Below are 13,227 nucleotides of genomic sequence, written 5' to 3'. Positions count from 1 at the left end.
GGCCCTGGTGAGGTACGGAAACCCGGAAGGGCCGGGACCATAGCTCCGCCTCTGGCGCGACTACCCGACGGGAGGGCTGGGGTAGTAGCTTGTAGATGGACTGGGTAGTCGGCCAGTGAGCAGCATGGAGGCGCCCTGGGGGATCGTGGACGCTGAGCCCGGCTGGTTTGTCTCTGCCAGGCAGCCCGAAGAGGCGGAGGCGGAAGAGTTGAGCCCGTTGCTTAGCAACGTAAGTTCGCTCCACACGCTTCCCGGCACTTCTCTGAAGTGCCTGCCAAATAAGACCCGGAAAAGAAAGGGGATGGCAAGGGGCGAGGGGAGAAGCTGAGGGCTTGGGGCCCAAACGCAGCAGCCGAGATTCCGAGGAGATCTGGCGGAGTTCATGAATGTGATAGGAGCCTAAGGTGTCCTAGAAAGAGAAGCTGAAGTAAAGGTGCAGGCTCAGGTGGAAGAGGTGCAGCAGCGGGTGGAGGCTGGGGACCCCACAGAGGAGCAGCCCCGCGGTTATGTAATTCACTGCTGTTTGTTAGTGTCTTTGTCGGCTTCTCGTTCCCTCCACTAGTCTTGTGAGCTTTTTGCAAGAGTCACAAGATTTTTCTTTTCTCCGCTTAGTCATTGGGGACCTGTAAACATCTTAATACAAAGACCCTTAACCGTGAAGGAGCGGAGGTGGCCTGGTAATAAGTATGTAGCACTTCTCTGGCCCTAAAGCCTGTGCAGTGGGCACTTCGGCTCTTTAACTCAAGTCCCAGGGCAGTAACAGTTTCTAGGACTTTGTTTCCGAATGCTGTTTTAGGGGAGAGTGTTTTCTGGGGGTATCCTCGCCAGAGCAATGTGAATTGCTTCTGTTTATTATATCGTCATTGCATGGCATTCCTGACCATCCTTCCAGTTGGACAGACTTAATTCATTGAGTGTATAAATAGAGATTAGTCTTTCAGTCCTAGTAATTGGGGAGCAACAGTTGTCTACAGCAGCTCCAAGCTGACTCAGGGATTCAGTAATCACGTGAGCTTGAGGCCATCTGCCTGCTCTCTGTCCCCACCCCGTCTTACCCTATCATCATCTTTTGCAGTCACAAGGTTGGTTAGTCATGGCTCTTCCTGAATTCTACCGGGTCTCTGTGCAGGTGGCAATGATTTTCCCAGGAAACCAGGTTCCTGGAGCTGCACTAGTTAGCGGTGAGAAGAGAAGGAAAGGAAACCAGTGCTGGTTGAGCAGCTAGTATGTCACATGATGCCTGTGGTTTGTAAGAGACTTTCTCCATAACCTGTCAGTCATTTCTGAAGGAAATTTGAACTTCACCATTCAAACACTTTATTAAATTTGTGTGCTTACAGGAACTTCACAGACAGGGATCCCCAGGTGTTTCATTTGGTTTCTCAGTGTTTAATTTGATGAATGCCATCATGGGAAGTGGCATCCTTGGCTTAGCTTATGTTATGGCTCATACTGGTATCCTTGGATTTAGGTGAGTTTTTTTTTCTTATTTTACTTTTTTTTTTTTTTTTAATTTTTATAGTACACTGAGAAGCAAAGAGGTAGGCGGCAGAAGCTGGTATACAATTTCTAGTTATTTCTGGGGTTTTAGCATTTTCCTCTTACTCTTGTATTGTTGCTAGTCTGTAGCTTGGAGGGATGCTACATAATTTGTATTTTTCATCCAAAGTGTGGCTAATTTTTAAAAATGGAAACTTGATCCACACTTGTTTATAACCTTAAGAAGTGGCTTGTTTGTTGTGTCAAGTTGGCCAAAGTAAATCAAAGTTTATCAGCCATGCAGATTACTTATAAATAGTGATTTTGTGAGTGTAAATAAAGCACATGATTCTTTCATTTCTCTCCATCTCCTCTTTTCCTACCGTTAAGTAGTCTTTTTTCACTTTCTGAGGCTAGACATGTATTCTGTGCTTATTCCTTCTCATCTTTTGAGACTCAGCTCATATGCCAGTTTGCCCAAGATAGAAGACATTCCTGTCTTTTCTGTGCTTCCATAGTACTTTGTATATTTATTCTTTTGTTATAATATAATGATTTGTTGCAAGTGAGTTTCCCCACTAAACTCTGAAATCCTTTAGGACTAGACCTTATCCTTAGCATCTAGCACCATGCTTAATAGAATGAATGAACAAGTTTGTTTTGTCAGTAGAAGCAGACCTATTTTTCTAGGAAATTTAAAATACATAGTCTCAAAAAAGAAATAAATAAAATACATAGTCTCATGTAGGTTCATTTTTGCTTTTATTTTGAAATTCTTGATTAGCAGACCAACTTGCTTTTATTATGGGACGTATTCACGGACTTCCATAGTTTTAAAACTTCAAAGCTATGTGTGACATCTTAGGCAAGACATAATCATGGGACTTATTTCTTAGTTCCCTTTGAAAAATCACATTTTATACTCCAGTGTCTTACATGCAGATGTATACCACTGAATGGGTGCTTGCTGAATCATATCACAGTTTCCATTTGGTGATGCCAAACTGTTACTTTGTGAGGTCTCTGACATCAGTTGACAAGTGTACTTTCACCTCTCAGTTTTGCTGCTTATTAACAAGTATTAAGTGGACTACAAGGATAGAATTTCTTCAGCTTCGGGAGCTCTCCACTGAGGACAGCTCTCTAGAAGTTTGTCCTGCCAGTACCTTCCTGAGAATAAGTAGGGGATTCTGCATGCTGTTTCTTTTCATACTTTTGGCGAGAGGACCCCAATTATTACATTGCACATTTTTCAAATGGTGTCATTAGAAGTGTGTTAACTGTACTTTTTTGGTTTGGTTTGGTGAGTGTGTGTTTAATAGATGCTAGGAAATGCAGTGTTAATTCAAAATTATAGGGAGGTACACATCTTTGGAAGGGGAGGGATAGAGCAAAGAAAAAAGAAGACAATGAGATTTCACAACTGAAACTTCTCTCTAGACTTAACAATAGGAAAAATGAGTCATAAAAGGGATGTATTACAAGATAACTGAATGGCTGAACCAGCAGTCAGCAGACAAGAGCGCTAAAGAAGGAAATTCTTTTGTCGTTTTAAATAAACATTGGTTTTTTTCTGAGTTTTATTTTAAAAGCAGTACATATTCATTTAAATAAAATTTGGTAAATATAGAAAGTATCTTCTTACTTTCTTTAATGACCATAATCCAACTACTCAAAGACAGTCCCTGTGAGCACTTGAATGTGGAAAAAAAAATTGTTTTTTTAATGAGATACCATAAAAAAGAAATTGGGGAGGGATTTGACCATGTGCTGTTTTATATTTTAGTTTCTTGCTGCTGATAGTCGCTCTCCTGGCTTCTTACTCAGTTCATCTCCTGCTTAGTTTGTGTATTCAGACAGGTGAGTAAAATGTTATGCTGATTCATTTGATGAAGTAGCCCATTGTGATTATATCTATGTACATTGCATTGGCTGTCTCAAATCTCAGATTTCCAGCGGACATACATTATTATTAGGTAGGATGGTTGAAATGGAGAATTTCAAAAGGTCAGGATATGTAGACCCAGTCCTACAGAGGAATATCCAAGAACAGAATGGGAGGAGGAAACCAGCATTCTTCCCTGCCTTTCTCCACAACACATGACATAGTTTTCTGGGTTAGAGTAGATTAGGGGAAGCACCTGAAAGGTGTTTAAAGGATCCAGACCTTGTGTTATGGGGAAGCAGTAGACAGGTGTTCATGCTGGTCATCTTTCTCGTAGGGTGATCATCTCCTCGAGAACACCTTCCCAGATCTACTACTACTGCCATCTCTGCCCCCCTCATATGTGTATGAGTTTTTTCCATTTGAAACTTTATTATGCAGTTCAGTCATGTATTGAGTAAGTTCTTTTAAGTTGCAATAAATAAAAGTGTATGAATTACAGAACTGCTTTCATAAGGTTTTTCTTTTGGCATTAACAAATACTCTATGTCCATCAGTCCTGGTCTTTTTATCTGTCTAATCTCATCTTTTTTTTTTTTTAATATTTATTTATTTATTTGCCAGGTCTCAGTTGCGGCACGCGGGATCTTCAGTCTTTGTTGTGGCATGCGGGATCTTTTAGTTGCAGCATGTGGGAACTTTTAGTTGTGGCATGCAGGATTTTTAGCTGTGGCATGTGGGATCTAGTTCCCTGACCAGGGATCGAACCCAGGCCCCCTGCACTGGGAGTGCGGAGTCTTAGCTACTGGACCACCAGGGAAGTGCCTAGTCTTGTCTGTTATTGGATTAGGTCAGTTTTGACTCCAGAATCATGAGTTTAATTCTTATGTGGGTGGGTTCACTTTGCCGTATATGATCTTTGTTTTCAGACTTTAAGAAACAGAATAGATACATAAAATAGATAAAAATAGGATTATTCTGACTGAAACAGGTGAGGGAAGCCCACAGGTATTTCTTGAGTATTTTGTCTTCAGAACATAGTTCTAAATCCACAGCTCTAGTCTGTTTAATCTGTCTGTGCATCAGACACACCTGCAGATCGTTCTGTAAACAGAGGTTTCTAAGCCTTAGGGATTCTAATTCCAAGAATCTGAGGTGGGATTCAGGAATATATTTTTAAAAGTCCTCCAGGGGATTCTTATGCAAAACTGATTTAGCATCCATAGTTCATAGCTGTAACTTGTGCCACTGCTTTTGGCCATCCAACCCACAAATATATTCCTCTGCTTTCAAGGGGCTTGGGTGAACGTGCAGACAGATAAAAATACTAGGAAACAGTGCAATGATATTAATCTCAAAGTAACAAATTGTTCATAACAGCATCCCAGATTCAGGAATAAGATCATTAAATGAGTGTATTTGTAAATCCTGCTGAAACTTGACTGGAATTTTAATGACATGTTTTGAAATTTTGCTTCTTTGTGTAAAAAAAATATTTTTACTTAATTGTGATAATTTAACATCTTCATATGTTATTTTATCATGGATTCTACTAAAAGATTAATACATTGGTCAACTACATGGCAATTATGTCTTCATTAACTAAAGTGTTTTGCTTTATTAATTTAAATTATTTGGAAGTAATATTCAATTTATGAAGATTTCCAAATAATTCTAATTTTTTTGCTTTCCTTCAGTTTATCTGTATTTAACTTTGAAATTCTGACACTCTCTGTTGTTCTTTTCTGTAACTTTGGGCATATAAGTGAAAAGCTCTGTTTCTCTTTCTTTTTTCTTTTTCTTTGATTTTTGTAGCTTATTTGGTCCATGAGCTAACTTCTTCATGGTTCTTCATATACATTGATGCACCTGCCTTCTGTTGATTGAATTTCCTTCAGTGATTGTAAAATTCTCTGTGGAGGTAGGCTTTAACAAATTTTTTATATTAAAAACAAATATATATATATATATATATATATATATATATATATATATATATATATATATATTCATTCTAGAGAATAATGTATAGCTAAATTTTCTCCCCAGTTTATTGGACTGTCATAAAGGAGTATTATGCTCAGATTGAATTCATTGGTCGGAGAAAGGGCTATCATAAGTCTTTACAGATTAACTTCTTCATTTATTTGCCTGGAGTGCAAGAGAATTTTTTATCTTTATGAAAGTAAAGGATTTCTTCACACAAAAATCTGCTGTTTTCGATTTTATGTAGGATTTGGGATCTATCTGGACTTTTCTTGGGAGCTGAGGAGGCATGTAAGGTACCTTAATCTCTCTAGCCTTAGTTTGCCAACTCTAAAATGGTAGTGATAATATTTTTCTCTTGGGATTGTTGTGAGAATGAAATATAATAATGTATATAAAATGTCGGGTCCTTGGTAAATGCTAGCTTTTATTATTAAGAGTTCTCATTGGGCCAGAACCCATAAGGATTGCAAGGTCTTGTACATATTGCTGTCTCAGAAACAGTTGGCTCGTTGTGATTCTTTGGGGAAATTTTTGTGCTCTGAGAATAAATGAGGAGCTCCCCTCCTCTGGCCTCCACATCAGTGTCAGCAGAAGGGAATCAGAGTCTTAGAACTCAGCCTGCATCTGGTCAGGTCCCTACTTCCTAGTCCTTGATCCCCACCACTCACTGCATTGTCATCATTATTTGCCTTGAGATCATTTGGATTAACGACATTATACCACTTATCTCAATGTATGTCAGTCACTTCAAGAATCCTATGTTATCCTTCATTTCCCAGACTCACTCCATATGGTTCTGTCATCCATTTTCTTTTCTTTTCTTTTAAATTTTATTGAAGTATAGTTGATTTACAATGTTGTGTTAACTTCTGCTGTACAGCTAAGTGATTCAGTTATACATCTATATATTCTTTTCCATTATGGTTTATCACAGGATATTGAATCTAGTTCCCTATGCTCTACAGTAGGACCTTGTTGTTTGTCATCTATTTTCTGACTTCGTCTCCCCCTTCTCCCCAACTCCTGAAACCCTTCCAGTGTGCCCTCTAGAACGCATGGTCAGTCATCAGTAAAACCCTGTGCCCTCAACTCTTTTCTGAACATTTCCTTAACTTTCTTACTCTAAGAGAACCTAAGACTTCTCTGAGGACACTGCTTTCCCTGTAGTCCTCTCAAGTGGCCACTCTTTTCTCTTCCATGTCCCTCATACTTGTCTAAAGATGGGATAGGTGTCCTAGTCACACCTCATTTCCACTTTTCAACCACCTCCCTCTCCCTAAACCCCCAGCTTTGAATCTCATAACTCTATGCTACCTACTTCCCCCTTTATGGTTAACATCTATAGACTCCTCAGCCACTTTCTGTCATTTTATGAATATATTAGCTTCTGCTTTCCTTTCAGTTTCTTCAGTTTTACCCCTGTCATAATTCTGGATGATTTCAATATCCATGTAGATAATTCTTCTAATACTTTCATTTCCTTAACCTCTTCTCTTCTAATGATCATACTCCTGGCCTGCCTCAGCTACTGATTTCCATGGTCATACCATTGATCTTGTCATTACCAAAATTGCATCCCTCCAAAATCTCATTTTCAAGAATCTCACCCTCCAAAAACCACCATCTTTTTAATTTTTTTAAACTTATTCCCTCAAGTACTCCAACTCTGGCAATTCTTCACCTCTGCCAGGACTTGAGTTCATTGATCTACCACCTTTGCACTCTCCTTCACTCTCTTGTCCATATTTCCCCTCTTTATCCAGTTGAAGTTTCCTGGTATATTATTAGAATCACTCCCTTGCTCCTCCCTTTCATCATGCTACTCCCCTGGCAAAACTCCAATCATGATTAAATGTAACTCTGCCTACTTCACACAGGCACCTGTGCAGTTGAATGTTCCTGAAGAAGACACAACCATGCAGATGAATATCGCTATAATTCAATGTCTAGTGGATCTGTGATGCGATCACCTAATCTTTATTAACTTCTTTAGTTCATTCACTTGCTTACTCTGCTATCTAGGAGATGACTTTTTGTTTTCTTCTTTCTCTCAAACCTTCAACACATTCTCCTTGATTTCATTCTTAGCTGATAGTCTCACTTTCTATTTCACTGAGAAAATAGAAGCAATCATAAAAGAACTTTTGCTGGTAGCTCTTGCTACCATTTCTACCTACCCATCTTCATCTGTGCTATATATTCTGTTACTTTGGATGAACTCTTTGTGTTCCTATCTGAGGCCAATCCCTCCACTTATACTATGACCCCATCTGCTCTCACCTACGTTACTCCAGCCACTTTCTTCCCTCTCTTCTCTTTCATCATCTTTGTTCCTTTCTGTTTTCTTCTTATCAGTTTACAAATATTCTATAATTTCTTCCATTTTAAAAATGACTCCACATTCGTTCAGTATGCTCTATCCTTCATGGTGAAACTCCTCAAAATAGTTGTCTATACCAGATATTTCCCCTTCCTCCTATTCTCTCTTGAACACTCTTCAGTCAGGCTTTCCCCATTATTCCACAGAAATTATTGTACCGGCAACTTCCACATTGCTAAATCCAGTGGTCAGTTCTGTCTTCATCTTAGTTGATTAGTCATCAGCACTTGACACAGTTGATCACACCTTCCTCTGTAAAACACTATTCATACTCTCCTGGTTTTCTTCCTGTTTCACAGAATACTCCTTCTCTTTTCTTCTGCTGAATCCTTTTCATCTCCCCATCTTCTAAACATTGGAATACCCTGGCAGTATTCCTCTGATCTCTTTTCTTTTACACTTTTGGGCTCATTACGGCCCTAAAATTTATACCCCTAGCCTGCACCTCTTCCCCTGAATTTCAGTCTCATATCCAACTTCTTCCATGATACTTCCACTTGGATATCTAATATATTAATCTCAAATTTATCAAACTCTCCATTTTTGCACTGCCAATCTACATCTTCCAGTCTTTTCTCATCTAATTAAATAATAAGTCTTCCTTCTAGTTGCTCAGGCCAAAGATCTTAGAGTTATTTTGGACTCTTTTTCTCTTACTCCAAATGCAAGTTCCAAATGTGAGAAAGTATCTGTTCTGTAATTTTGAAAGTAACATGTTAACAAAACAAGTGTGAAGAGCATGGTGAAAAGGTATAGAGTCTACCCTTCAATCCAACATTTGTACTACTTGGTATTTACCTAAATGAATTGAAAATTTATGTCGACACAAAAACCTGCACATGGATATTTATAGCAGCTTTATTCGTAATTACCAGAACTTAGAAGCAACTAAGGTGCCCTTCAGTAGATGAATGGATAAACTGTGGTCCATCCAGATAATAGAATATAATTCAGCACTAAAGAGAAATGAGCTATCAAGCCATGAAAAGACATGGAGGATGCTTATAAATGCATATTGCTAAGTGAAAGAAGCCAATCTAAAATGCTACATTCTGTATGATTCCAACTATGTGACATTCTGGGAAAGACAAAACTATGGAGACAGAAATCAGTAGTTGCCAGGGTTTAGGGAGGAAGGAGGAATGAAGAGGTGGAGCACAGATGATTTTTAGGGCAGTGAAACTATTCTGTATGATACTATACTGGTCAAAACCCATAGAGTGTACAACACCAAGGGTGAACTCTAAACATGGACTTACGGTGATAACAATGCGTCAGCGTAGATTCATTGATGTGACAGACGTACCACTCTGGTGGGGGATGTTGATGGGGGCGAGGCTATGCGTGTGTGGGGTTAGAGGGAATGTGGGAACTGTCTGTACTTTCTGCTCAATTTTGCTGTGAACCTACAACTGCTCTAAAAATGAAGTCTGTTAAAAAAAAAAAAAGGAAAGAAACAAACTCAGAGGAAAAGAGGAAACAGATAATGCAGAGACCAGATGAAAACATTAATAAAATACTATATTTAATAGCTTCAGAGAACTAAAAGGAGATATTGCATTGTTGAACCAAGAACAAGAAATTATTACAAGGCAATAGTCAGAGAATACAAGAGTCCTAGATGTAAAAAAGGAAATTTAAAATTAATTTAGTAGCTGGGCTGAAAGAGTTAAGGACATTTCCTGAGGGGTGAAAGACAAGGAGCTTGAAAATGGGAGAGAAAATATAAGAAAATGAGAGGATCAGTCCAGGAGGTTCAACATGCAAATAATAGGAATTCCACAAAAAGAGAACAGAAAAAATTAGATGGTAGAAAATTGTCAACAAAATAATACAAGCAAAGTTTTTGTAACTGAAAGAAATTAGTTTCCAGATTGAAAGCATTTTTCCTGGTAAGCAATATAATGATTGTAAAAGAAGTCGTATCAAGTGCATCCTTGAAAAATGGTATAGATGATCTTATTTGCAAAGCAGAAATAGAAGCACAGACGTAGATAACAAATGTATGGATACCAAGGCGGGGGGGGAGGAATTGGAAGATTGGGATTGACACAGATACACTATTGATACTATGTATAAAGTAGACAACTAATGAGAACATACTGTATAGCACAGGGAACTCTACTTAATGCACTGTGGTGACCTAAATAGGAAGGAAATCCAAAAAAGAGGGGATATATGTATATGTATAGCTGATTCATTTTGCTCTACAGTAGAAACTAACACAACATTGTAAAGCAACTATACTCCAATAAAAATTAATTTTTAAAATAGTGCATAATTGTGAAAAATCAGAAATACAGTTATAAAGAAACTATACTAAAAGCTTCAGAGAGGAGAAACAAACAAACCAAAATTCTTATACAAAGAATCAAAAACTATAATGGCAAAAGACTTCCCAGGAAGTACTACAAATAAGACTATAAAGCAATACCTTCAGAATTTTGGGGGGAAATGATTTCAGTATAAAATTCTATACCCACCCAAACTATCATTTAAGTGTGCAGGAAGAATAATGACATTTTCATACATGTAAGGACTCAAAAAATTATCTCCCGTGCACTCTTACTTAATGAGCAATTCAGGATGCCATTTACCAAAGTTAAAGAGTACCAAAAAAATAGGGAATCTAGCACAGGGGAGAAGTAGAGGGAATTCCCAGGACAACAACCAAGTAGCAGATCTAAGAGCCACCTCCAGATTAGAGTAGTTCTTTTCACAAAGACACAGTCAGCTCTCCAGGCCGTGCTTGCCGTCAGGATGTGTTCATGCGTGTGTTCAGGATGGAAACTCCTTTCTTTCTCTTCTTCTTGAAGGGAGTGCCTTTCTCATTTGTCTGTCTAGCTCTAATTTGCACTAACAGTACCTGGGTAGGTTAGTAGTCAAGCCTGGCTGTTACAAAAATCTAAGAATCCAATAGTGGGAGATTGAGACAAGGTATTAACAGGAGAATAAAAGAAAAAAAAACAGGTTAAGGAACGTGGGGAAGTTAGACTGAATGTGGAGAAGAGGATGTCTGAGGATATCTCCCAGATTTCTGGCGTAGGCCACTGGATTAATGATTGTGTCATTAATGGACATAAGAACACAGCAGATGTTAGTTCAAAATAAAAATGAGTTCAGTTTTGGATATGTGGACTTTGAAGTAAAACTAGATGGACAGGTCTTAGAACTGAAGCCCAGGATAGAGGTTCATTCATTCATTCTATACTCATTATCTATTAGGATTACAGAGGTAAATAAGACTCACTTCCTTCCCTTAAAAAAGCTCATAATGTAGAAGGGGAGACAAACACATAAGCAAATAATTCATAATGTAGTGTGGTAATTTAAATATGTGCAAGGTATTAGTGATAGCTCAGAGGAGGGAATGTTTTGCCTTGTCTGGGTGGAGATGGGGAGTGTGAGGTTCAGTAAATATTCCTGGAGGAATGAGCTAAAAAGCAATTTGACTAGCAGACAAGGCAAGAGAGAATATTCCAGCATATACAAAGGTACATACTGGGCTTCCCTGGTGGCGCAGTGTTTGAGAATCTGCCTGCCAATGCAGGGGACACGGGTTCGAGCCCTGGTCTGGGAAGATCCCACATGCCACGGAGCGATTGGCCCCTGGGCCACAATTGCTGAGCCTGCGCGTCTGGAGCCTGTGCTCCGCAACAAGAGAGGCTGCGATGGTGAGAGGCCCGCGCACCGCGATGAAGAGTGGTCCCCACTTGCCGCAACTGGAGAAAGCCCTCGCACAGAAACGAAGACTCAACACAGTCATAAATAAATAAAAAAAAAAAAGAACGTGAATTTCAAAAAAAAAAAAAAAAAAAAGGTACATACTGAACATTTTACTCAGGTACCAAAAATAGTTTACTCTTATTTATGCATGAGGTACAAAGAAGAAAGTGAAACTGAGGAGATAGACAAGTGTCAGATCCTAGGGAACTTGAAGTTTTTGCTGAGGCAGTGAGAAGCCACTGAAGTGGTTTAAAAAGGGTCAAGGTGGATACTGGGATTCACCAATTGTTGCTTCCAAAGAGAATTTTGGTTCTTCCTAGAGCCCACTGAGAAAGAGAACATAGTCGCCTATCTTCCTCTTCCTAAAGTAAGGTGACAATTCTTTTATGAGGATTTTAATTGTTAGCAATGATGAGGAAATAAGTAAGGAGTAAAATGGCCCCTGGTTCTCCCCAATTTTTTTTTTTTTTACTGAAACCCTTCAGAGCAGTGATTTGAAATACTATCCATCACAGCACCCTCCTCTTATTAAAAAAAAAAATTTTTAAATGCTCATTTTACTATCTAAAATGAAATTCCTATAGCTATTATAACCTACCTGTAGTGGGCTAAACAACGGCCCCCCTAAAACATATCCAAATTCTAATCCCTGTGAATGTTATCATTTATGGCAAAAAAGAACTTTGCAAGGGAGATTATTCTGGTGGACTCAGTGCAGTCACATGTATCACAGAGGGAGAGCACAGACAGAAGAGGAGAAGGTAATATGACCACAAAGGCAGAGATAGGAGTGATTTGGCCACAAATCAAGTCATGCCAGCTGTCACCGGAAGCTGGAAGAGGCAAGGAACAGATTTTCTCTAGCGCCTCTAGAGAGATTGTGGCCTTGCTAATACCTTGATACTGACCCAGTGAGACTGATTTTGGCTTTCTGACCTCCAGAACTGTGAGAAAATAAATTTCTGTTTTTTTTTTTTTTTAAATAAATTTATTTATTTATTTATTTTTGGCTGCATCGGGTCTTCGTTGCTGTGCAAGGGGTTTCTCTAGTTGCAGCAAGTGGGGGCTACTCTTCGTTGCGGTGCGCGGGCTTCTCATTGCGGTGGCTTCTCTTGTTGCAGAGCATGGGCTCTAGGCATGTGGGCTTCAGTAGTTGTAGCATGAGAGCTCAGTAGTTGTGGCTCGTGGGCTCTAGAGCGCAGGCTCAGTAGTTGTGGCGCACGGGCTTAGTTGCTCCACGGCATGTGGGACCTTCTTGGACCAGGGCTCGAACCCCTGTCCCATGCATTAGCAGGCAGATTCTTAACCACTGCGCCACCAGGGAGGTCCCTGAAGTTCTGTTGTTTTAAGTCACCAAATTTGTGATACTTTGTTACAGCAGCCATAGGAAACTAATACAGTATTTATACATAATATAATGCCATGTAGCCAAGTAAAGGAGAAACAAAAACAAAATAAATGCTGTTGGTGATGTGATTTTCCTAAATGGCGAACAGTTTTTGGCAAATTTCCAAACAAAACCAAACATCCATTTACATGGTAATTGTATTCCTGGAAAATTTAGTGTATATTGAAAGCATTTACCATTGTTTTCTCAGCATCTACCAAACTGTGCGTGACATACAGAGGATATTTAATAAAAGCTGGATATGTGGGTGATGAATGGCTTAGAGCTACAGAGGGACTATTTTAAAAGTTCCAAAATTAACACACAAGGCAAAAATTACATATAGTCAAAAGTACCTTTGAAAATTTCTTGTATGGTCTA

The 13,227-nt window shown here is 39.0% G+C and overlaps 1 protein-coding gene across 7 annotated transcripts in view; it reads left to right on the top strand.

Annotated features, from left to right (window-relative positions):
- Positions 1–103: 103 nt before the first annotated feature.
- The window catches only part of SLC38A6 (solute carrier family 38 member 6), an 80,714-nt gene continuing 67,590 nt past the window's right edge, over positions 104–13,227 (top strand). For 5 of the 7 annotated variants that reach the window (XM_082386619.1, XM_082386618.1, XM_082386615.1 and 2 more), the window contains exons 1-3: positions 104–229; positions 1,341–1,471; positions 3,266–3,339. In XM_082386619.1, coding sequence (XP_082242745.1) covers positions 125–229; positions 1,341–1,471; positions 3,266–3,339 — 310 coding nt within the window. In that variant the 5' untranslated portion in view covers positions 104–124. Of the gene's footprint in view, positions 230–272; positions 434–1,129; positions 1,250–1,340; positions 1,472–3,265; positions 3,340–13,227 lie in introns of those variants that run through there. The other 2 variants (XM_082386621.1, XM_082386620.1) reach the window with 2 other exon arrangements.

Source organism: Balaenoptera borealis (genome assembly GCF_965194805.1).
Source record: "Balaenoptera borealis genome assembly, chromosome: 3".
Taxonomy (NCBI): domain Eukaryota; kingdom Metazoa; phylum Chordata; class Mammalia; order Artiodactyla; family Balaenopteridae; genus Balaenoptera; species Balaenoptera borealis.
The sequence above is the reverse complement of the archived record's forward strand: the minus strand, read 5'-3'. Positions and strand labels throughout refer to the sequence as shown.